At 47.2% G+C, this 26,433-nt stretch overlaps 1 protein-coding gene across 7 annotated transcripts in view; it reads right to left on the bottom strand.

Annotated features, from left to right (window-relative positions):
* Auts2 (activator of transcription and developmental regulator AUTS2) overlaps positions 1–26,433 on the bottom strand; it is a 1,094,751-nt gene that overhangs the window by 71,666 nt on the left and 996,652 nt on the right. For all 7 annotated transcript variants that reach the window (XM_060382248.1, XM_060382252.1, XM_060382249.1 and 4 more), the window contains one exon: positions 19,961–20,012. In XM_060382248.1, coding sequence (XP_060238231.1) covers positions 19,961–20,012 — 52 coding nt within the window. The remainder of the gene's footprint in view (positions 1–19,960; positions 20,013–26,433) is intronic.

Here is a 26,433-nt window from a genome sequence, read left to right as displayed (position 1 = left end):
GTTGGTCTGATGCTAATTACTGGCCCTCTGTGTATAACTGCCTAAGTCATTATACCTGATTGGCTAATTAAACAGCCTATACCTGGGCAGGGCAGAATGGGGCAGTTGTGGCTAAGGTTCCTGGGCTTTGGAGAATCCCACAAGGAATCATAGGAAAGACAGAGAGATGGGAAGAGAGGAAGGAGGAGGATGCCAGGATGGGTTAGCCTGGAGAAAACACCATGTGGGCCCAGCATGGACTCCCAATAATGGCATGAAGAGGCCCAGAGGAAGAATATAAGCAAGTACGATGGGATTATGGATGAAAGGTAGTCCAACTGAGGAGGATTAGGGTGGATGGCATTGGATGGGGGCTGGGAGATGGATGGTGAGGAAATGGAGACAGTCTAAGTGAAATATCTGCCTGGCCCAAGGTAAATAAGGCAATTATAAACCTAACAGCTGTCTGTGCTTCATGACTTGTGATAGCAGGTTAAATAACAGTGCTGTGATAATCTTAGGGCTAATAATACTATATAGCCCCACATTCATTTTTATTTACTGCAACGTAACAGATAAATGACAGATGGGTGTGGCAGCTGGCCTGCAAGTCTAGCCCTAGAGAGTGGAAAGCCAGCAAGCTGGCTAATGACACTAGCCACATGCGAGCTCAGGGTTCAGATGAGGGCCACCCTTGATGCACAAAGTGGAAGAACTGAGAGCAACTCCTGGCGTCACCCTCAGGTCTCCACAGGAAAGCTTGTATCCGTGTGCGGGAGCATCCACACACGCATGTGCCCCCACACATGAAAGCAAGCAGAGCCACACATGCATACCACCCACATCAGAAAAGCGGGGAAGGAGAACAAGGAGTGCAGTCCAGAGAAGAGGTACAGAGAAAGACCAGTGTCTCCTTTAATTCAGTCATGGCTTTAGTTTATCCTCTCCAAGACACTGTCAAGAAATTCAAAGCAGTTGGGTGTAATGACATCCGCCTGTAATCCCAGCACTTTGGAGGTGGATGCAAGAAAATAAAGACTTCAGAGGACAGCCTACATGCTGAGTTGGAGGCTAACCTGGGCTACATGAGAGAACCTGTTTCAAAACAACTAAAACCAAACAATAACAACAAACAAACAACAAAAATTCAAAGTAGCCTGATGCCTGTAATTCCAACGCCAATGAGACTGAAGCAGGACAACGGAGTTCGAGGACAGCTTAAGCTACATAAGAAGACCCTATCCTAACACAAAACAGGAAAGGGGGCCGGAGAGATGGCTCAGTGGGTAGGCACACCTGATGCTCTTCCAGAGGACCAAAGTTGTGTTCCCAGCACCCACATCAGGCAGCTCCAGAACCTATGCAAACGAGGCACACACAAACTTGGTGGCCTCCAAATACTGAAATACACATACATACATATGCACGTTGAACATATGAAAAATGGGAAAAGGGAAAAGAGGGAGGATCTGACACCCTCTTCCGGCTTTCAAAGGGCACTCAATACACATGCCATTCACACACACACAAACACATTTTTAAAAGTTATAAAAATAAATATTTTGCTGGGTGTGGTGGTGCATACCTTTAATCCAGAAATCAGGAGGCAGAGAGAGATTTTTCTGCCTGACCTCGAGGCCAGTTCTAGGCTAACCAGGGCTACACAGTGAGATCTTGTCTCAACAACAACAATCTTTAAAACAAAACAAGCAAACACCCCTCAAAGTAGAATTTCGTTTTTATATATCCTTTCATTGGTTGTAGCGCTGGGACCTGAACCTGTGATCTTAAGCATGCTAGACGAATGCTCCGACTGTCTATCCCAGCATTTTACTCAAAACTTTCCCCTAGTAGAGTAGATATCGGATGACTGTGAGTAAGCTAAAGTCTTAGTCACGGTGGATGCAGCATGGAAAAACTGAAATCAGCACTACGGTTGAGCAACAGCAAAGTAGGATTATTCAGCCATCAGACCTGGCTTAATTCTGGAGGACTCAGGGCTCTGCTGGTTGGCCTGGCGCCTGAGGTGTGCTGCCAGCTCCTGGTGGATGGAAGTGGTGACATTATTCCCCTGATCCTGAACAGCCCCTGCCTGGCCTCATGAGTCACTCCTGGAAACAGAAGCTGCCTAGCCATGGCCCCTGGGGTGCTCTTAGGCCGGGCTTTCTCAGCCATCTAATCCCCAGCATACACCCTGTGGCTCCCCGACTCATTCCTAGTCTAGAAAGGAGGGAGCCCAGCCCAGGAAAAGGCCTCAGGCAGAACAGTCCTCCCCTTAAGAACTCAAGTACAGAAGGAAGTCTGCACCTAAGTACTATTATATACAGAGGGGTTCTGTAAATATTTGTAAGCTGATAAAATGCTTCCTTTAACTCCATCCAACAGAGAAGCAGGCAGGACATTGCAGTGTTATTCCTATTCAAAAGGCTAAGGACTAACAGCCAGGATTCTTATGGAGACTCTCTGCCCTCTTCTCCCACCCACTTCCTTGTGTGTGTGTGTGTGTGTGTGTGTGTGTGTGTGTGTGTGTGTGTGATCATGTATCATGTACACATGTGTGCATGTGTGTGGAATCTGGAGAACAATCTCTTGCTTACCATTATTCTCCAGGAACCACCCACCTTTTCCATTTTTAGAAATTACAATTATTGGGGGAGGACACACAGGACACAGTACAAGCATGGAGGTCAGAGGACTACTCAAAGGGGTTAGTTCTCTTCTTCTACCGTGTAAACCCAAGGGATCAAGTCTTCAGGGTTGGCGGCAAGTGCTGGACCATTTCATCCGCCCCACCTTTTTTCTTTATTGAGACAGGATCTCACTCACCAAGTAAGCTAGACTGACTGACCAGGGATCCATCTGTCTCAAAAGTCTTTTTAAGTGGATTCTGATCCACCAAGCACTTTACTAACTACGCCCTTTACTAGCTACACCATCTCCCCACCCCCTTTCATGCCTTCTAAGGCTCATCCAATCTCACCTGACCTGTAAGATCTTTCTTAGAAAGATGGAGTTCACACCAGCACCAGAGAGTTTAAGTCAGAACTTGGCCTGGGCAAGTCTGGTCTCCATAGTGAGTTCCAGACCAGCCAAGGCTACATAATGAGACTCTGTCTCTCATCCCAGGATGCAACCCTCCTTGAGAGATCTAATTTTCTGTCTAAGTCCTCATCAGTTCAAGACTGAAGTCAGAGCAGTGGTTCCCAGCATCCAGTCCTTTCCAGTTCAGGTTACTGATGATGTCATTTGTACTCCTCGGGTAAAATGTTTGCTCTCTGCAGAAGGTTTAGACTCGGGGAACCCAGAACCTTCCATCATAAAGTCTGGCCTTTAGACCTAGAAAAGTCTCAGTTTGCTTCCTTTGGAGGTGGGGTTCTCATGTACACTAGTTCTCATATAGCCCAAGATGGCCTCAAACTCTTATATACAGCTGAGACTGACCTTGAACTTTTGATTCCTGCTTCCAACTTCCTAGCGTCGGGATCAGAAGTGTGGCGCCTCACCTGTTTCTGTGATTCTTGAGCCCCAAACCAGGGCCTCTGTGCCTGATACACAAGCACGCCAGCAGCTGGGGTGCACCCATAGTGCATGCCCGAGTTCCCTCACTACAGCTCTGCAATGAGATGTGCAGATCCTTATGCTGCTCCCTCAAAGACTGGCAACAATTTAATTAATCATTTAGCACCACTGATTGCGTGTACATGTGTACATGTGTGTGCTTATGTGTAGAGAGGGCCAGAGGTCAAAATAGGGTATCATATACTCTTCACCCTACCCAATCAATATTCATTACTTGTGTGTGTGTCTATGCACGTGTGCATGTGTGTCTGGGGGCGGGGTGCAAGTGCATGTGCCTTGGAGCACATGAGGACAGAAATGGCTAGATTATTTGATGCTGCACTTACAGGTATATGTTGGCTACCTTGCTTGTTACAGAGGCATCTGAATTTGAATTCTGGACATCATGACTATGCAGCAACTGCTCCTAACCACTGAACTCTCTCTCCAGACCCTATTTTCTTGAGGCAGGACTTCCCACTGAACCTGGAACTCATTGATTCATCCAGGCTGGCTGGCCACAAGCCCAGAGATCTGCTTGCCTCTACCTCCAGCACTAAGATTACATACCCCCCCCCCCCTTTTTTTAAATTGTTGTTTGGTTGGTTTTCTTTTGGTGGGGAGAGCATTTCTTTGTTTTTTAACATAGGTTCTGCTGACTGAACTCGGGTCCTCATGCTTGCATGGCAAGCACGTTATTAGCCAAGATTTCTCCCCAGCTCTCACCTACCGACATCATTTGTTTAAAAGCTGACAGATCTGACTTCAGAGGACCCCATGTCAAACATGCTTCCGGATGAACATTATGGATAAAGAAGCCTAAGACAGTAGCTGGAGCTGGCCATCAGGAGTAGGGCTCTCAGGGCCAGGAGACTTCCTCTGGGAAACCCTTTTCCCTGCTCCAGGCAGATAATGAGAAGATGATGTCATCAGGGCTAAAATTAGGTTTTAGTGTTACTCTGTTGAAAGATACGAAAGGTGACAGATAAGGGGGCGAAAATGTTTTCCAAGTGGCTTTTAAAGGCGACCAAATATAACCGCTTCCCACATCAATCTATTAAGGGGAGCACTTGAGACATCTCCCTCTTCAAAAGGACTCTCAGAAAAAGCAATAGTGTGCTCCCAACCTCCTCCTTTGTAGGAGTAGTCATTTGAGGGCCAGGCAAGCAGGTCTGCAGCACGTGCATGGATGGAAGGCCACCACCTCCTCCCTCTTGGCAAAGAATTGGGTGTCTAACTTACTGCTTATATCATGGTTGCTATAGAAATGTCCCTGTTGGAAAATACTGGCTCATTTACTAATAAGATCTGGCTGGAAAGTAGACCAGGGCACAAGTTGCAAAGGAATGCTCACAAGTAAAAGACATATGAAAATGCTAGGTCACTGGGCTGCATTTTAACTGTCAACTTGTGACAACCTAGAAAAACATAAGAAGGGAGTATTAGTTGAGGGATTGCCCGGGTCAGATGGCCTGTGGTATGTCTGAAGAGACTGTCTTGCTTGTAAATTTGACTAAGTCCACTATGGGTGGCACCATTCTCTGGGCAAGAGATCCTGCCATATATAAATAGACAAGGAGGCTGACTGAAAGCAAGCGGGTCGCATGGGTCCTCTTCTCTCGGCTCCTGATTGTGGATATGGTATGACCTGTATGGCTTGTTTTCTTGCAAGGTTGGACTAGAAGCTGGAATTATAAGCCAAATAAGCCCCTTCCTCCCTTATTATTATTATTTTAATCAAAGGACTAGAATGAAACTAGAACAGTAGTTCAGAAAGTGAGGCCAGGTGTAGTGGGGCTCCTCTGAAATCCCCAGCATTTGGGAGGCTGAGGCAGGAGAAGCAGTGGTTTAAGGCCAGCTTTGGCTAAATAGTGTGCTCAAGGGCATCCTGGGCTACGAGAGTGAGGTGGTTGGAGATGCCTTAGGTTGCACCCTGAAACAATGACTTGGAGATGATAATCAAGGCCACCCTTGATCAGATAACGATTAGTCAGCTGGTGGTGACGGGAAGTCCCAAGAGCGACTCCATCAGGTTCAAGTGTCTACTAATCACTGGGAATAGCAAACATCTTGGGAAAATGTGGGAGGGAAACAAAAATGGATAACCTCTCCTGGACAGGGTCCTGACCAATGTCCTCTCAGATTACCCAGTTTTCCCAGGGCTTTCAGCATTGACCACTCTATTCTGTACTGCCTTAAGGGAAAACACTCATCTTCCATGTTTGATTTTTCTGCCACAATGCCAGGGCCTGCCACAAGTCGAGTCTCAAAAGCATATGCCTTGGAGCCAGGTAGACCCATTTCTTAACAGCTCTGTCACTTTAAGCCACTCAGCTTTTCCGAATCTCAAGTTTCCTCATTTGACAAATGAGCACTTTTCATGAAGCTTAGTTTGGTGAAGACAAAAGCAACTCGTCAGGCCTTAGCTTAGAGTGACCTGAGTTGGAAGGACTAACTCCCTCAAGTTGTCCTCTGACCCCACAGACACACTGTGGCGTACAAGACAACACCACAAAATTTAATAATGGAAAAAGCAAGTCCTTAGTAAGCACCATCTATGCCTACTATAATTAACCTCCTTCACCTCTAAGTGGGATTAGCTGCCTTCCTTCCTGTTCCCTTTCTCTCTCTTTCTCTTCATAATTTTTCTTATCTTTTTCTTTTGAGAAAGGCTGGCCTGGAACTTGTGTCAATCCTTCTGCTGTAGCCTCTCAAGTGCTGGGACTACAGGTGTTTGCCACTGTGCCTAGGTATTTTGCATTTTCTGAGATAGAGCCTCACTATGTCAATCTTACTAAGTCAATCCTCCTGTCTTCGTCTCCCAAGTGCTGAGATGACAAGCATGCATTGCCATTACTTTCTGGGCAGGAAGTCTAGATGATGTCATTCACATAAAATGCTTTAGCATAATTAGATCAAAGTACATGGTGGGCTGGACATTTCGTACATAATTACCACAAAAGCTCTATGAGACAGGTTTGATTATTCCCATTTTATAGAAAGAAAATTAAACAATGGCGATGCCCTGGCTCCCTCTCCTGTTAAGTGTTGGAGCTGGGAATCACTCCATATCCCTGTGAGTCTCCAGTACAAGCCCAACATGTCCAGGGCACCACAGTGCCCTACCCGGCTGCCAGCTTTGCACTCCTGCTTCTCTGCATTTAAATTTGCCAGGCCAAGCTTCCTCAGAGTAATTCCGTAGAGCACGGTCAGTCTTCCAACAATTCTCTAAAAACCCTGGAGGTCATGTCTGCATCCGAACACCCCTTCTCTTAGTCCTTCAAAGTCAGATTGGGGTTGGGGGCATGAAGAAGAAGGTGGACTGTGAGAGGAGAGGAGGAAACAAGAGAGTCACATGGAATTCACATGATACAAATGCAGAACGGGAGACTCTCTGAGGGGGGCGGGGAGGAAAAAGACCACCAACTGGAGAGGTCGGCGAGGAGGCAGAAAACGCCACAGTGCTAGGGCTCAGAAGGCAGTTCAGTGAACAGAGTGCTCACAGACATGCGCGAGGCCCTGAGTTCTGCATAAACTGGGCACTGTGGTGTAACACCAACACCTGAGAAGCGCAGGAGGGAGGGTCGGGAGCTCAGAGTCTTCCCGGCTACAGGTGAAGTTTAAAGTCAGCCTGGAGTATGTGAAATTGCATCTCACCAACGCGATGGTTCAGGAGGCGTGGGTGCTTGCTGTCAGGGCTGGCGACCCATAGGAAAGAACCAGCCCTGCAAGTAGTCCTTTGACATCTGCACGAGGGCCCTGGTGCGCGTGCACACACGCACACAAGTAAGTGTGATTTTTAAAAAGATAAGTAGACAAAAAAAAAAAAAAAAAAACAACTAAGGAAATCCATTTCTCTGCCAAAAACAATTTATCAAAAGAATTTAACGTAGGATAAAGAAACCAGCATTAAGTGAAATTGGGTAAATATAAGGAAGCAATTGATTTTATGAGGACTGAATGGGCTTAAGCCTAATAGGGATCAGGCAAGTGGCTGTAGAGAAACCTATCTCCTCCAGAAGAGCCTCCTGGCTTTGTCCCCAAGTCTATGCAATCCACACCCATCTATTTGCAGTCACCCGAAAAGCCAGCCAGAAAGATTGCCAAGTACGCATAACAACTTAATACTCTTCGGCTCACAATCAATCACCTATAACTTCAGCTCCAGGGGAACCAACATCCTGTTTCTGTCCCTGTGGCACTGCATACATACACACACACACACACACACACACACACACACACACACATCCCTGTGCCAGCTTCCTGGGCCTGGCTGCACAGCCAAGTCAATATTTGCTGTCCTTTCTTCTAAAGCCCATCTCTGTGTTCCCTCCCACATACCCACCTCTCTGGGAGGACCTTACTCCCGACAGGGCCAGCCAGGTAGTCACCTGCTTTGGCCAATGAAATATGTGAAAGAGCAAAACATCCCCATGGAAGCTGAAACTTGAGGATGTGTCTAGTAACGTTCCAGATGTGTCTTAAGTGTCACAAAGGGGCTTGTTCCACAGTCCAGGCTCAGAATTAAGACATGAGGATACCAGCTAGTTTGAGCCTATAAGCGTCTAACCTGTTTTGTTTTGGCAGGAAAATGTACCAGCGCAGGCTGATGGAGATGCTAGAATGGAGGTAAAGATCGAGGGCTGATACAACGCAACTGCTGTGTCCTAAAGAACAGCTTCAACACCGATGCCTGTCTGTCCATCACGGAGCTTTCTGCCTTAACTCGACAGTAACAAGGATACCTCTATTTTCCAACTACTAGGTTCAGTCTATACTGTGTTCTACAGTTTAATGATTAATATTGGTCATCAACTTGACGAGACTCACCTAGGAAACAAACTTCTGGACAAGACTGTGACGGAGTTTCCAGGTTAGGTATTGAGGCGGGATGACCTACCCTGAGTGTGTATGGAGCCATCCACAGACCGGGGTTCAAGACTGGATCCAGAAGAAAAAGGAAGAAAAGAAGAGAGGGGAAGGGAAGGAGAGAGGGAGAGAGAGGGAGAAAGGGAGAGAGAAAGAGAGAAAGAAGAAAGAAAGAAAGAAAGAAGGAAGGAAGGAAGGAAGGAAGGAAGGAAGGAAGGAAGGAAGAAAGGAGGAGCTGACAAGGTGGGTAAAGTGCTTGGTGCTAACCCTGACACTAACCCTGACAACCTGAGCTCGATCCTAGGGACCCACTGTCTGCTGAGGCACTCATAAGCCCACATCCATGCACACAAACACACAACACCTAAGTAAATAAATAATTGTACTTTTTTAAAGGGAGAGCATTCACGGCCCTCTGCTTCCCAACTGCAAGTGCAGTATAACCCACTGCCTTATGCTCCTCTCCCATGCCTTCTGGAACTACCAGGGTGGACTGTACTCTGGAATTGTGAGCTCCCCCTTAAGCTGCTTTTATTGGGTCTGTCCTGTCTAGTTTTATGTCAACTTGATACAAGCTAGAGTCATTCCGAAGGAGGGAACCTCGGTTGAGACAATGTTACCATAAGATCCACCAGCAAGGCATTTTCTCAATTAGTGATTGATGGGGGAGGGCTCAGCCCATTGTGTGTGGGGCCATCCCTAGGCTGGTGGTCCTTGGTTCTATAAGAAAGCAGCTGAGCAAGCCATGGGGAGGAAGCCAGGAAGCAGCACCCTCCCATGGCCTCTGCATCAGCTCCTGCTTCCAGATTCCTGCCCTGAGTTCCTGACTTCACTCTGTAATAGGCTGTCACCTGAGAGTATAAGGAAAATAAACTCTTTCCTCCCCAAGTTCTTTTTTGTCATGATGTTTCATCACAACAACAATAACCCTAATTAAGGCAATGTCTTTTGTTGTAGCGACAAGGAAGTAACTGATATGGATTGCTACATAGGTATCAGCAGGATTGGAGGACAAGAGGGCTGGGCTGCTCCCTGATAAACAACAGTAAAAAACAAGGGCCAGAACTACAGTACTCTACTTATTGATTAGACCAATGGGATCCTCGTCAGTATTCCTGTCCCTGGAAGACATGGTATCCTGAGCCTGGAAGGCCCATTAACTGTTGAGTATCTAAACCTAGTTTCAGAAGGCCTGAACATTTATGGTCATTATCTAGACAGCACTTAATGTTAAAAAAGAATTTCCCATTACCTACTTTTGTAAGAGATGGTCCACATAGGACTATTAATTAACTGCACAAGAAAACACCCCTCAGGAAAACTATCCAGAAGTTTTACAAATAGTAGGAAACCTACCTGCAGCATGTATCTGGACAAGGGTCTCACTGGTTCCAGGCCACTCTCATCCCTGAGAGAGTATCTTCCATTACTCTATCAAAAACTGTGTGTCTTCCATACTAGGGCTCTAGGAGTCTCCTCTGAATTTATGGTCATTTCTTTCTATGGGGATCACAAAGCCTGAGGGGCCAAGGGGAGTTCAGAACAGGACCTGGCTGACACCGGAAGGTTTGCTCAAATGGAAAGTTTTGCTACAATAGACCCACAGAGACCGAGAGAGGGTTCCACAAGGGACTCCTATCTGCAGGCTTCATGGGTTTGTGGAAAATCATTTCTAGGAGGAGTGGCAGGCACACAGCCTCTAAGGTTCTGCAAACACCAACTTGTGGGCTGGGCCTTGGATTGCCATCTCCTGGTAAATTCAGCAAAACTGGGCAAAAGGAAGAAAAGAAGAAAGGGAGAGAGAGGGAGAGTGGGAGAGAGAGAAAGAGAGAGAGAGAGAGAAAGAAAGAAAGAAAGAAAGAAAGAAAGAAAGAAAGAAAGAAAGGGCTGACAAGGTGGTGTTCACCTCTGTAAATGGAGGAGATGGAGGAGGCCCAGGAGAAGTCATAGAAAAAGGGAGAGCTCTGGGGAGATGGCTCAGTTGGTAAAGTGCTTGCCTTGAAACATCCAGAGCTGAGTTTTCTCCCGGACCCTTAAGGAAAGAAAACAAAAACAAAAACCTGGGCATGGTGGTCACAGTACTGAGGCAGTGGAGGCAGCTGAGTCCCCGGGGCTGACTGGCCAGTCAGACTAGCCTAGTCTGCGACAAGTCCCAGGTACCAGTGTCTCACTGGCCTTGACTCAAAAACGAGGTGGGGTTGGGGATATGGCTGGGTGGGTAAAATGCTCATCCAGAAAGTACGAGGACCTGATTTTGGATCTCCAGAACTCATGCAAAACTAGATGTGGTAGCACGTGTCTATAATCGTAGGGCCTTCATGGTGACATGGGAGGCAGAGACAGGAGGCTCTCTGAAAGCTCCCGAGCAGCTGGCCTGATGTCTGAACTGACAAACTAAGGTGGAAGGTAAAAGATCTGACAGCTGAGGTTGTCCTCTTACTGGCACATATAACATGACACTTCTCAAAGATATGGTAATCATGCCCCAAACCTGCTTCATACACACACACACACACACACACACACACACACACAATGCAGGTACACATGCACAAATTGAAAATGTGACAATTCCGGCCCAGGTTCTCCCTGGTGGATTCAAGAATTGAATTCTCTTCAAACGAGAACAGTTCCTACTTCTTAAAGCATATACTGGGACAAGTAGGTAAAAATAGCTTGATGTTCGCTCCGGGCTAAATAAAAGACAGCTGAGTGAAAGTTCAGGCACCATGAAATTAATAAAAATCACCGTTGCACCCTCTCTATTGCAGGTTCAGGAATAAATCGGGAGAAATCTGTGATGCACAGAGCAGCCTACTCAAGTGTGAATCAATCATTTTCTCCACTGACGCCTTCTAGCATTTTCTTTCACAGTATATTTACTGGATTCCTAGTTCACCAAAGTTGCTTCCTAGGCCTGAACAGCGATGGATTTTTGGAGTCACCGAGACCAATTTTGTTTACTAAAGAAATTCCAGGCAAGAGTAGTCTGACTTAGGCCTAGGCAAGGCAAGGATCCTTACGTAAGCTGTAAAACAATAGTTTTGTCTTATCTGAGGAACTCACTGCGTGTGTGTTCGTGGGTGAGTGAGTGTGTGGGTGAGTACATGTGTGTGTGAGTGTGTGTGTGTGAGTGTGTGTGGGAGCGTGTATGCATGTGTTTTACTGCCAAAATAAAATAAATGGAATCAGCACACACATGATAACGCGCTCTTTGCTAACTCACACTAATTGCTGGGCTAATTGATGTTTGTTGAACTTTCTCCGTTTCATTGAGTGATTAGGTACAAAGCTAACAGTTGACATCTGTAGGCGCTTAACTGGCGTCTGTAATTACTGTTAATGTTAAATAATTGTTAGTTAATTGGAGTGGTAACTGACTGAATGGAATCCAGATTGTGACGCAGAAAAGAAACCTAGTTAAATAAACATACATTTTTGGGAGAATACAACTTTTTTTTTCCTTCTTAGTTGTCAGAAACTAGAAATAACCCAGAAGCATGGACTAGCCCAAGGGCTTCCTGCAGGAAGGACCCACGCCTGGGGCTGAAGGATATGTTAGAAAGTCTTACTAAAGAGGAAGGAGGCTTTGGTCCCTAACATCTTTCATTGCAGGTCTGCAACACAGGCTTGATGTTTTAATTGCAATAATTATTATCACAGTGGTCTATTATGAGTATATTCCTCTCCCAGACAACCAGACACCACACCAGTGTCTAAAGAAACTACTGTATACCCATATCTGTAAATAGGCTTAAAGGGGCCAAAGAGCATTCAAGCTTTTCTGTCAAAACCCCTGGGCATAAGGAAAACTATTTCAGACAGAGGATACAGGGATCACCCAATAAAGAAAATGAAGGACTTCCTAGTGGGCTCAAAATTAAATCAGAGTATCTGAACATCCATGAAAGGAATCTGTTGGGGGCTGGAGAGGGTCGTTAAAGTGTTTGCTACACAGGCAAACAGAGACCAGAGTTCAGACCCAGCACCTAATTAGAAAGGTAGGTGTGGCAAAGTTATCTATAATCCTAGCACGGGGGGAGGCAGAGACTGCTGGATTCCTGGATTCACTGACCAGTCAATGCAGCCAGGTTCGGTGAGAGACCATGCCTCAAAAAATATGGTGGAGAGCAACTGAGAAAAACACTGGACATCAATTAAGCTCTGGCCTCTACACTCAGACATATTCACAGACATAACACAGTAACATAGTAACCAGTTCACAGTGGTCATGGGGACACTCAGGATCTGGGGAAATGGCCTTTCGTCTTTTTACTGGAAAGTGACAAGATGGCCAATGAAGTAACCCAAATACGACTATGATCATTTCAAATGCTCTCAACATCTTACAACTAAATGCTGTGGTGGGATCCAACTCCTGCCTCTACTTCCCCAACATGTGTCCCCACAAGTCCCCCATAAGGCCACAGAATAAACGTCTCCAGTAAGGAGGCTAGAGATGATGGCTATAGCTTACCACACTCCCCAGCAGCCTCAAAACAGCTATTCATGGCAGTCCACATGCACGCTTGTAATCCCAGGAGAGGGGCCCCAGCCAGCTAGCTTAATGGGTGAACTCCAGGCTCAGGGAGAAAGCCAATCTCACACGACAAGGGGGAGAATGGTCAAGGAAGACACCAGCAAGGATACCTGGCTTCCACGTGTGTACAAACACTGTGTGTCCAGAGAGAAGCACTTTCTCACCATATGGAACAGTTCTGGTCTCTGCTGGCAATTTTACACTCATAGGACAAGGCATCTGTTTCCCAGAATTCTCCAGGAATAATTCTATACAACAGCTTCTGTATGTGAGAGGCAGATTTCCATAGGAAGGCCAATTTCCATGACAAAGGGGGTCTGATTGCATGCTATTTGTGGTATGGGGTGGGAGAAGATCGAACTACTTCTAACTGCTTTGTCTCACACCAAGCACCAATTACCTTCAATACTATTTAATTCACCACATGTAAGACATTTCTATCTCTCAAAACCCCAAGAAAGCCAGCTCTAAAACAGCACACACACACACACACACACACACACACACACACACACTCCTGGAGGAAGAAATACAAAAATGAGCAGTATTCTATCTTTTCCTTATCTGGGATAAGGAGAGTGGATAAACACAGATCTAATTTGCAGAGGCTAAAATTGGCTCATTTTTCCGTTTCACGTCTCTGGTCTGTGTCTTCCTTACTCTAAGCCCAAGACACCACAAGGGGCTGTAAAGTGGGCTCCTTGTGTTTATGATAAGGGATAGTAAGTCTAAACCACATTTCCCCTCCTCTACCACAGTCAACTGCCTTTTAGGTGTGGAACTAGGACTTATCTCAAGAGACAATGTTCCTTTTTTGTATTCAATATTGCCTTCTTGGTATTCAGACCAAGAAATCCTGTCCCTTCAAAACCAACAACTACAGTTAACATTGTTGCTATTAAGCAACTCACTAGACAAGAAGTTGCTTGCAATACCTTTTTATTTTCTGCTTTTGAGGACCTCTGGCTGGCTCTGATCTCACTGTGCATTCATTATATCGCAGAGGGTGACCTTAGACTTCCGATCCTCCTGCCTCTACCACCTCTAGAGTGCTGGGATTACAGGTATGAGCCACCACATCTGACTTACGCAGAGCCATGCATAGAAAGCAGGGCTTCCTGCACACCAGGTAAGCACAGCTCCCACGAAGCCCCATCCCAGCAATCTGTCTGGGTAACGGCTTTCTTATCCCTTCTCAGATCTCAGACAGCGTAGTACCCAGGTTCTCTCTGTGTGATGTTGATAAAAAGGCATAGTGCCCAGACACTCCAAAAATCCATATTAGTTACTTTTCTGTTGCTATGATAAAACACCATGACCAAGGCCATTTTATAGATGAGTTTATTTGGGTTTAGGGTTCTAGAAGGCTGAGAGTCATCTTGGGTGGAGAAATGGTACTAGCTAGGCTTTTAATCTCATAGGCCCACCATGATAGAGTTCCTGTAACAAGGCCACACACCCTATGCCTCCCTAAAGAATGCCACCAACTGAGGACCAAGTATTAAAGTAGGGTACTTCTCATTCAAACCACTGCAGGACCCAACCTTGCCTATATCCTCTGGAAATTGTGTCTCCATGAGCCCCACAAAAGCTCAAGCGTATTCCTATAATTGGAAGGGAAAGGCCTTGATAAAGCCATCAGGAGCTCAGGGAGGCCAAGGATTCTACCTGGTACTTCTTGAGGTGACACAATGCCCATGAGAATTCTCCACAGTTGGTGTTGGAAATGGAACAAGATTCTGCCTAGCTTGCAGGTGAGGGCTCCCTGCTCCTTCACTTTCCTGAAGACAAGCTGTGTTCACCACAGGATTTGAAGGTTTCTGTCTTCTCTAGATTATCCCCATTCCCTACCACCAACCTCACAGCTTAGGGTATATTCTGTTGGCAGGATCTAGGTCGACATTATGGGACTGTTGTATTATGGCAAACAAAACAAAACAAACAAAAAACCCTCCGGACATAACAGGATCATCCCACATCCAGTTTGGAATAGAGATTACCTTGGCCTGGTAGTCATGGCAACTTACTGAGCAGAACAATATACAGTGGTAGCTAGGTCTTATGGTAATTATAAAAGAGCCATTAATACCATTGGCAGGAAGATAGGAGGGTCAAAGGACCTCATCCAGGAGTTTAGCCATTCCTCTCCCCCCTCCCCTCAGCTGCATCCTGGGGGTTTCTAGAGTTCATGCGTAGTAAAAACAGTAACCAAAGAGGGGCTCTACAGCACAGCTTCTACAAAATCACCATCCGTGACGGGACTTCGAGGTGAGGCAGCCGCTTTGGGGTCACATTCACTACTCCTCTGCTCTGTAAGTCACTAATTAGCCCAAAGCGGGACTCTGGCGACATCATTCACTACCCTGGTCAGTGGCTGGTGCCCTACGCGATGTGGACCGTTACTCATTTTGTCACCCCAGGAGGAGCTAATAGAGCAGGGACAGAGGTGGACAGAGGGGTGGGAAAGTCAGAAGATCTCCCTATGGCCTGCCTCGGCTTCAGGAGGAGTCCAGGGACGGGGATTCTGAGGCCAAAAGGGGTGGCAGTTCTCTCTTCGCTGTGAGAGGCCCCACAAACAGGCGGGTTGGAGGAGGCAGGGATTGTCAGTTGTCCACCCTTGCCTGCATGGCTTCCTTTCCTCCTCAAGCAGCTCTGTTCTACAGCAACCTACGGGCTTTATAAAACGTTAATTATCTCCACACGATGAATATGTGTGCACTTGTCTACCAAACTGTGGAGGACAATCTATGGGATGCGAGAAAGGATAATAGGGATTGGAGAGATAGCGCAACCACAAATGAGGGCAAACTTTAGAGGGCCTGATTTTGACTCCTAGAACCAACCTCAGGCAGTTCAAAACCACCTGTAACTAACTTCCCAGCTACAGGCAATCTGATGGCCTCTTCTGACTCTTTGGGTACTGCACCCATGTACATAAACTCTTACACAGATAGATAATTAAAAATAAAAAGTAAATCTTAAAAAAGAAAAACAAAGGGTAATATTGACCATCAGCAAAAAATTCCTGTGTGTGTGTGTTTAGTCTATGTGTGCAGAGACTTAAAGTTGATATCAGGTGTCTTTCTCAATCTCTGCTCATCTTTTCATTGTTGTTGCTGTTAAGTGTGTGGCTGTTGTGTGTGCTTCGGAGCATGTGTAGGTGTGTCCTGGCAAACGTGTAGAGGACCACTTTATGGAACTGGTTCTCTACTTCCACCTCTTCATGGGTTCAAGGCCCTGACTTCACGTTGCTAGGTGGAAAGTGTCTTTGGCCACCAAGTCATCTCACAAGCCCTGTACTGTTTTGTTTTGTTTTGTTTGAGATAGGGTCTCTCAGTTGCCTGACACTTGTCAACTAGCTAGCTGGGAGCCCCCAGGATCTTCCTGCCTCTGCTCCCCATTGTTGGGATTGCAGGAGTTGGCCACCACTTCAAATCATATCCAAATTCAGGCCCTCACACTGGCAAGGCAAGGACTTTACCTCTGAGACATCTCCCCAGCTCCTAGAAGCTCCCTGAGCACAATATGCTCCAGAAATTGGGGAATTACAGAGCCTGTTGCTCCTATAGCTGTTCAGCTCACAACACAGGGGCAGTAAGTCAGTCAGTCTCTCTCAGCTTCTGTCTCAGTGGGAAAACCAATTTTTCCCTTGGCAGATGTTTGAATCACAAAGACAGAAGGATTCATAAAATTCACATGAACATCCTGTAAACATTTAAATACATCAAGATTAGATAAAGGCAACCATGACCTTGATTAAAGTTGAGCTATTTTTTTTAAGTGTACAGCAATAATCCCTCTAATTTGCAGGCTCAAACTCCAGCTTCTCTTGAAAGGCTCCTCTCTCATTGGGTATGCTGTATGTATAAGCAAGCACACCCCACCCGATTAACTTGTTGTAAAACTGGAAATCAAAGAGGCATCAAAAAGAAGCAACATTTTGGAACACCTATGCAGGTCATACTCCACTGGATTGGACTGAGTCTACGACATTTAAATAAAAATCAATCGGTAAGTTACAGAAAACATATTCACCACACCCCTGTCTGCTCCAACCCTTGCCCCTTGCCAATTAACTATTTTATCCCAACTGGAGAAGCTGGCCCAGAATGTGGTTTGCTTAGGACTGAAAATTCTGACCTGCAGAGGCTAAGTAGCTTGCTCAAGCTCACAAGCAAAGTGATGGACTAGAGCCATGGCCCCTTGCTGTTACAGCCTGGAGCTCTGTCTCCAAGCTAAGCAGGCCAGCATCAAAGCTGCCAAGTCCCCAGCCCCTGCCCCAGTTGGCTTGCGAGTTTAGCACTGCCCTCCAACAGTGAAATTTTATGGACCAAATCTGCACACCCACCAGACCACCAGGCTCGGAGGCATAACCTTCCCAGCTAAGCCTGCTACTCTGACACCAGAGGAGTGTCAGGCTCCTGCGAAGGACCAGGGTGATATGTGGTCTTGCACATCTGGCTCTCAACGGTGCCAGTGTGGAACTCCCTTACACTCTTGTTAAGACTGTTCACTAAGAGAAGGCCTTGAAGAGTTTCCCAGCTGTGTGTCACCTGATATAAACTGGTCCTTTCTTGCAAAGCTTTAAAACTCTTGTTTGTGTGTATGTGTGTGTGTGTGTGTGTGTGTGCGCACATATCTATATATCGTGCACATATGTATGTGCACCATATACAGATGTGTGTGCACACACACAGAAAGAGAGAGAGACAGAGAGAGAGACAGAGAGAACTGAGTGACTTCTTTCAGGCAAGCAAGCCAGCTTTTCAGAGTGTCTAGAACCTGATGCGAGGAGAGATGACAGCTGAAGGGCCTGTCAACCACTTATCCAGAAAGCACTGCTGCTGCTACCAGGAGTAAAGATAGACGCCAAACCACAGGTGCCTGGTGAGGCTCACTGCACCTGTCTCCCAGGAGAAACTGACATCAGTGCTGCACATGGTACACACACACACATACACACACACACACACACACACACACACTCTTTTTGATAGTTGTTTTAGTATTTAGCAGTGTGAATACTAACGGCCTTTAACAAAACGACTCTGGAGCCACCATCTGAGCCCCAGCGCCCCACCCTTCAATCTCTTTCTCCAGAGAGGGGGGGCTGTGAGCACCAGGCGCGCTACTTCAGCAACACCTGTGCTTCTACACTGATTCGGGTGCTTGTCATTCACTTTACCAACAGGAATTAGCATAAGGCATTAAGGGGAAACTCCAGGGGAGGAAAGAAGGGCCATTTTGATGGAAATAAGGGGCGAAGGAATAATCCGTCATCAACTAAAATGCTTATTTGTGTATGTTTCCCAAGCAAAGCTTAGGAGAAAAGCCTGTGTTGATTTTTAGTATACACAAAGAAACCTTAATCCTTTCAAGGCAACTGAAATCACCCCTCACTCTCCCAGAAAAGCAGCAAAGAAGAAAGGCACCCGGTCAGGGGCATGGCTGTTCACAGCCACATAGATGCCCCACATCACTCAGTGTAAGTAAACAAAATAAGAATGCGGGGCGTGCTGGAAACTTGGGGTGGGATGGGAAAAAGAGAACGATAGCTCATCTTTCTTCTGTCTTCTCTTCAAGTCGCAAAGTAGAGCCGAGACAGCTTAGAAAGGGCCAGAGCAACTTAGCAGGAGAAAGACACAGTCCCAGGCAGCTGGAGATTTGTGTGCCCGGGTTGGAGAGGTCAGAGAGTGATAGAAACTTCTTTGGGCAGGGAACTGCCCTCCCTCCGTTTGCTCTCCTGTTACCTTTCTTTTTATTAAGGACACCTCCAAGGCCCACTGATCCTCTCTCGTGAGGGACATGTGCTGTCAAGCACCCACATCAGCTTTTATTGAGCTTTTAGCATTATGGAGTACAAATTTATACAAACTTCTCAGGCCATTAAAAATATGATGAAATATAAAGCTGGAATCATATCATGAAATTAAAATACAAGATCATATTCAATATGATATTAAGTCTGAGAATCCCAGCAAACATACACACACATAGCCCTCGGGAACAACTTTAAATATAATGTACTATTTAAAATCAAGGTGGGTTCAATGTCAGAATAATTGGAGGGCATAAAATAACTGCACATAGAAATGCCTTACTAACTAGTAAGCAAAAAGAATAAAAATTAAAAAATTTAACAATGACATAAACTGCTGAAATGGGCTCCCGGTTCACCCTGTGGGTGCCTCGCTCTTGGTCCAAAGCTTATCCAGTGCTCCCACAAATCCTTAGTGGAACAGAGGTTACCACAGGCCAGTACATCTCTATTTAGCAATTATCCTGCAAGCCTAAGTCAGGTTCTAGGGTGGGAAGACAAAGGTGAGTTGATATAATTTGCATCTTTCAGATTGCACACCTTCTGAAGCTAGTGCATGGAGACTCCCCTAAATTTCATTATACCCAACGACCTGTCTGCAAATGAAGACTGCCGAGACCTACCAGCAGTGATTTAGGGTGAGCCTTTCCGAAAGGGACCTCAGCATCCTCACCGCTCTTCCTTTATGGACTAAGGCTTGGAAGGAATAAACGGGGAAGGGCGTGTTTAAATGCTGTCCTCTTGCTCATCTATTAACTTTACAGAGAGCCAGGACAGAAGAAGGCTTGGATTACGGCTATAATGCTGTGAATACTAAATACCTCGCTAGTTATGTAGCGAGGTATAGAGTTATAGAGTATGTGTCTGAGGTACCCACACCGTTCGTAGCGCTTTGACTGCTGGGAAGTTGATAACTGACAATTGAGACATTGTAAAAACATTCCTTTCTGTTGCAGTATCCAACATGAAATTAACACCACCGATCAATTTAAACAAGGAACCGGTAAATTCTTTCAAAATGAACTTTTTCTCCCACATCTCAAAAACATTCAGATTCCTGAGCAAAGCAAAAGCACAAAATGCAAAGACAAAAAGACCACATGGATTTTCCTTTTCCCTTTCTTCTTGGACAATGGTAATGAGATGCATTTTTTTGTAAGCCATCCTTTAGAATAATAAAGGGGGGGTCTTACCTTTGTTTACAAAAACAGTGTTGAAGAGTTTTTCAGAGCTAGCATCGGAAGCCTGAAAAACAGAAGTAAGGTAAAGCGTTAAGACTGTCAGCTAAGGCCGTCCCCCACAGCATCATCAGTTGCTATGATTTTTCAATCAATTGACTATATTTTAGGAAAAATATAAAAGCCAGTCATTTCCCCAAATCCTCCATCAGGTGGTGCTGGTTGACTGTTGGAGAAAGGCTGCACTGCAGCTATTTGCTGGTGGAAGGAAAAAAAAAATCTGATTTTCAAAATGTGTCCTTATTAGACATATTATCTGTGCAAAACATATTTCTATGAAATGGTACACAAGGCAATTTAATTCATTCACAAAATGATTTTCCAATTCCGTTGACAGATCATTATTTTAGAAATGTATTATTTTGGTTTTTGGGTTTTTGGGTTTTTTTTGCCACCAGATTTCCTGTATTTCAATTTTCTTCCACAAATCAAAAATGTGTAGTTTTTGACATTAATATTTTCCTTACTAAAGTACCATCCAGCATACCCACAAAATGATTTGTTTTTAGAGATGTAGCTGATGATCCTGATGTTCAGTGTTTGTCACAGTAACCAGGCCAACCTCGGTGTTTCAGATGAGAGCTGACCATGCTGAAAACCTGGCCACTATGTCACACCAATGTTACCTCCTTTTCACGTTTTTCAGAGACCATGTCTGCTAATTATTATACCAACATAGGGAAGTCAATAAGCCTGTTTAAATAGCAAGACTATAAAGTCAATTTAAATTATATACTAATGTTCCGGGAAATAAACAGTGGGTTGGTTTCGTGAAAGTGACAGTAATGTTGAAAATTTACTGCTTACTTCTAGGACTTAAAAAAAAAAAAAAAAAGGAAAAATTAAGAAAGCTCACTGCTCTGATTTGACAATATCTCTTTGACAAGTCAATGGTCAACCTGCACTCATGCTGTGTTTGACCTGTAACCCTTCTGAGAAAACTCTCCTCTTTCAGGTTTTATACAGAGACACATACATTTGTCAAAGCAAGGCACAGAATGTTCAATAAATATGGAAGAAAGAAATATGGGTAATAGGGGCGAGGGAACTTGGGCTGGCTTTGGGGGACAAAGAAGATATTCTATGTAGTCTTTTAATGCTACGCTGATGGAGATGAATTATTGCTGAAGGAAATGTTTCAGTTTACAAGGCCAGAGACAGAAAAAAAAAAAAAAAAACAATACACACACACAAAAAACCTAACCTATTTTTATTATGGTTGGTTCTCATTTAATTCTAACCTTCCTTTTCTATTATGGGGTGGTTCAGAGGATTAGTAAGACCAAGGGCAAAAAAATGTACAAAATATGTATTCAATTGCATTCACATGTGATTCCTCCGCTACTTTTGTAAGAATACTAAAAGACATACAGAGCTTTCCTGACATCATAAGTAATGCTAAACAAAATTATATTATAGTAGCACTTCATAAAAATGGGCCACAAAGCACGTCCTGCGGAGGGTGTTCAGCATGAAAGAGTGCAAGAATAGTAAGTTAGAAAGCCCCAGTGATCTGCACGGTGTACACACAGAGATGCGTGGATCGGACGAAGGGCACAACGATCCGGCTGCGCCAGAGGTGTTACTATACCCAAATATTAATGAGCTTTCTAGGCTTGTAAATTTCACAGTCTAAGCCTTAGCAATTCAAAGAGTTTTCAGCACTCTGACAATGGTGTGAAATGCTCTTAGAAAGTCATTAACAAGTCATGGCTTCAAAGCTAAAATGGAGTTAATATTTTTTGAAAGGGGGAAAAAAACTACACACACAAACACACACACAAACACACGAGCAACACCCTGTCTCTTCTATTATTGTACAGAACTAAAATAACACTTGAAATTTTGGGATTTTTCAATTACAGTGAGCCTATGGGCCTAAAGAAACAGGTTTTTTAAAAAAATTTACTACTCTTCCAAAATGGCAAAAGCAGAGCTAGGGAGAAGCAACCGTTTCAGGCTGCCTGTTCCATTGCTCTGGGTGTGGGAGGCAGAACTGGATTAGGCTCTAGGCGGCAGTCCCTGTGAGTCTGTCACCTTCGTGAGCACCACTGGGCTCTGAGAACACTCAGATAAGGAAGTGGCCCTGAGGACCTGATGATGTTGTGACCAACAGTCACCAAGGAAGTATGTCTGATGGACATTCAAAACGCTTGGGGCAATGCCTTCTAATGGAAGCTTTTTGAGCCCTTTTATTTACTGACATTGGTCACAAAGTGTTGAATTGTCTCTTGTGCCTTGGAGTAAAAAAGATGTCGCAAAAAGGCCTCCTTAGGAAAGGCAAAAACACCAAATGTACACGTGCCTAGGTGACTTGGTTAACATTTTTTGAAAAGTCTTCCTGCTTCCTCGTTCTCCTCTCTGGCCTTGTGGACCACCTTCACCCAAATTCTTCAAGAGTCTCCCAGGCAGTCTTGATAGGTCCAAATTCTCTGTAGAGCCTTCCACTTTCCTCGAGTAACTTTCCTTCGCTCATCACCTTTGAAAATTAGGGTGGGCGTAATGGCTCAGCAGGTAAAATGGGTTCGTTACCAAGCGTGACAACCCCAGTTCGAGCCCCCACACCCACGTTAAGGTGGACGTTGTCCTCTGATCTCTTCATGCACCCTCCACATACATATTTTTATTTTAAAAATTCGTCTGCACAAGTCGATGGGCTCCTTAATCGTGGGGACGTTCTCACCTCGTTGCTTTTAAAAGGAAAATAAACGTGCATTTCCCTCTATGACTTGGATCGTTTGCCTACCTAATTTTTCCCTTTAAATTAGCAACGATGAACGCAGGCGCGATAAGTCAAAGGGCAGACACACCGGTGCCTTCCCCATTCTCTCCGGCGCCGTGTACCTTTAGCCACACAGAAATGTAATGTTTCAGGTGCCATTTCGTTTCCTCACCTTGATTGGCTTTGATGAGTTTTATACACTTTAGAGGTTGAATCTAAAATTCCCAGAGAAACAAGCCCTTTGGGGCATTTTACGAGAGGGTGCGTGTTATTTGCCTTTTATATCGATACTTTCGATGGTCTAGAAGCCGTAGCTGGCGTGGAAAGAAAAGTTAAGTCAAGCAGCTTGGCTAATGAAGAAACTGAAAAGAATAAAGAAAGAAAGAAAGAAAGAAAGAAAAAAAAAACCGTCCAAGCACACGGGTGGGTCCCAGACGCCTGGAGCTGCAACGGGATTCCCTCAAAACTCAGACCGCTTAGGTAGCTCTCCAAAGCCACACCCGCAGAAAGAGGGACTTCGGGCGCAGCAAGACAATCCTCTCGGAAACTTAAGCGCGGGTGAGTTCCTGCACCAGCCAGCTCGCCTCTCGCTTCCCCGGGCTCCGCGTGCGCACAAGCCGGAGGGCGGGCACCCGAGGCTCGGCTCAGGGACAGTGACCCGTCAGCAGGCAGCTCCGCGCCAGGGAACCCTCTCTAGCCAGGGCGGTCGCCGGCATCCCAGCCCAGGGGTCTAATGATCTCCTCGGGAAGCCGCGGGTCCACTCCAGGAGGTGGGATCGCTTCTGTCCGCCAGGGGCTCCCGGGCAGGCGCTCACGGCTACACCGGCCGAGCCCAGCCAGCGAAGGGAGCCAGCAAAGTACAAAGGGGAGCGGGGGAGGGGCGGGGGAGGGAGGCCGGGCCCGCCAGACGCCAGCAGCCCGCCCCTGTTACCACCCTGGACCGGCTGCGGCCGCAACAAAAGACCCCTCGACCCCTGCCTCCTCCCCCGCAGCCGCGGGTGGCGGGCGGCCGAGCCACCCCACCCCACCCCCAGGGGTGGGGGGGACAACATTACCTGGTCGCCAGGGGTTCGGCGGTCTTGTCAACCCCAAGTTCATGGCTTGAGTCCTCCACCGGGTGTATGGGCACACACCACCGGGAGAGAGCAACCAAAACCCACGGCAGAGAAAACGCCCAACTCCAGGCGGCCCGCCTAGGTCCGCAAGTCTGTGTTTTGCTAATTCCTCTCCAAAGTCTCAAAGCCGAGGCACACGAATCAAATCCGAACCGGAGCCGCAACAGCAGCGGCGGCGGCGGCGGCAGCAGAACCAGGCTCCTCCGCCGCAGCCGGGAGTCGGCGCCGCGCGCGCACATCCAACGCAGCCAAGTCCGGGGCGGGCGGCGGGGAGACGGGGAGGGGGCCCGGCCCGCGCGCTCTCCTGGTGGCTCCGGCGGGGCGCGCGGGGGGGGGGGGGGCGGATGGCTCAAACCAGGGGCTCAACTTAGTGCGCCCTGGGGATCCGGCCGGGCTGAAGAGCGGCGGCCCGGGAGCCGCAGCCGCGGTGCTCGGAGCTAAGAACCAGGCGGCTGCGGCGGCGACAGGACAAAGGAGACCATGTGCGGAGGGAGGGAGGAGGGAGAGGGAGGAGGAGGGCGTACGGCGGCAGCCGCGAGAGCGGCTCCCCGGCGGCAGCCTCCGGCTCCCGACGGCGGGTGCCGCCTGCTCGGCAGCGCCGTGGGCTGGTCTGACGGGTCCTGGGCCCGCCGCGGCGCGGCACCGAGACGCTCCGGGAGTCGCGGTCGGCAGCGGGTGTCGCCCGCCTGGGTGCGGGAAGCTGCGTTTGAAGCTGCTGAGGGGCGCGCGCGGGACTAGCTCCGCTCTGGCCTGCCTCTCCCGCCTGTTCCCGGCTCAAGTGAACTCCATCGGCGGCCGGCCGCCGGCGCCTCCGGCTACCCGGGGCTGGATCTTGGCAGGGAAGGGGGTCCCTGGTGGCGACGCGGGGACACCTCTCTCTCCCGCCCTCGCTCTCGCGCTTGGACTTCGCTCCCGGATCGCAATGAGCGCGCCTCACTCCTGGCGCTCGCGGCTCTCGGAGCGGGACTTCTCGGCGCGCCCAGCCGGAGCCGCCAGCCGGTGCCACCGCCCCTCCTCCGACCCGCCCCGCGCGCCCCGCCCCTCGCCGCCCCTCCTCTCCACCCTGGCGCCCGGTTGGCCCTGCGGGGGCGCAGTCCCAGGGTGCCACACTGACAGCTGTGGCTCCCAGTACATTCTGCCTCCGGTAGCGGATCGGGCCCCAGGTCCCCATGGCGCCTTTCCCCCGCGGGGAAGAACCGCGACGCTCAGATCCCTTTGCAGTTACTGCTTCCGAGATTTGCGCCAAGCCAAGGAAAGGCTACTAGGCCCGCAGCCCAGCCACGGGTTGAACTGCCTCTAGCCCAGTTGCACAGAAGCAGGTTCCGAGAGCGGAATGGACGTCCAGGGTTAGGGGGTAGATCTTGGGCACACAGTGGGTGTAATATACAAAATAATCATTGAATTGTTTGATACGGAGGAGGAGGGGATCAGAGTCTAGAACACAAAGGTCTTGATTCAACCACGCCTCATGGTAGGTTTCCCAAACTGGCCATGTAGACATCTTTCCCTCCGCACAATTCCCCAAACTATCCGACTTGTGTACACATTTGTACCCACCAAGTGGTGACGGATGCTTCCCCTTTTGTCCAGCAAATGTGGAGCATTAAAGCCAAGCCGAAGCTTCGTTCTGTGAGTGATAACTGTATCACCTATCACCAAGATGTCCCCTGAAGCCCAGCTAAGCACCCTGGAGAGGAGATGGAGGGATGAACGAAAAATCATTAATGGGGCCTTCAGCCATCTAAGCCACTCACCTACCAGAACACACAGCCGCTCTCTTCATTTATAATTCTGTCTGTGCAAGATTCTCTTTCCTTCCCTCCCGCACCATTTGTGTGTGTGTGTGCGCGCGTGCGCGTATGTGTGTGTGCGTGCATGTGTGTGTGTGTGTGTGATCTGTGCTCCAGTGCCCTGGAGGACAAATCCCCCGGAGCTGTGAGTGACCTGACTTGCTGGAAAGCAAACCCCAGCCTTTGGCAAGAACAGCTGAGCCATCCTTCTTTAGGTGTTCTGACCTCTTTTACTTCCCATCCCGACATCAGTGGCCCTTTGAAGGAAGTGAGCCATGCCAGGGGGACAAAAGACTGAAGGCATTTGTAGCTTTGATTTTACCCCTGCAGTTTGGTGAGGCCTCTCCTGGGACCAAAAACCCAAGGAGAGGAACCAAAGCGTGCAGTCAAGAGCAGCCTGGGCTGCAGCATGCACAGTGGGTGGAAAGCAAGAGGCAGAGCCTGGTTTCCTCAAATGCCACTATGACCCGGGAAAAGTGACTAGAGAAGAAAAAAGATAGACAAAGGGCAGAGCTCTTCTCAAGAGCTTCTGCAATCCACAGAGATGTCAAGGAAAGGGCTTTAAAGGAATGATGGTACCCAGATCCCTACATCACAGCACTACAAGTCTATAACCCCAATACTTGGGGAAAGGACAGTGAATTCCACAATGGTCTGGGGCACATGATAAAAACCTGCCTGAGTAAAATGAATCAATAAAGCAATAATAAGATGAACATGTCTCATCTCTTTAAAGTCACTTCACCAGCACTGGTGTCATAGAAATCTTAATATAAATAAACAAACAGAACCTGGGCATTG

Source organism: Meriones unguiculatus, chromosome 4 (assembly GCF_030254825.1).
Source record: "Meriones unguiculatus strain TT.TT164.6M chromosome 4, Bangor_MerUng_6.1, whole genome shotgun sequence".
NCBI classification, from domain to species: domain Eukaryota; kingdom Metazoa; phylum Chordata; class Mammalia; order Rodentia; family Muridae; genus Meriones; species Meriones unguiculatus.
This window is presented reverse-complemented; position numbering and strand designations above follow the sequence as displayed.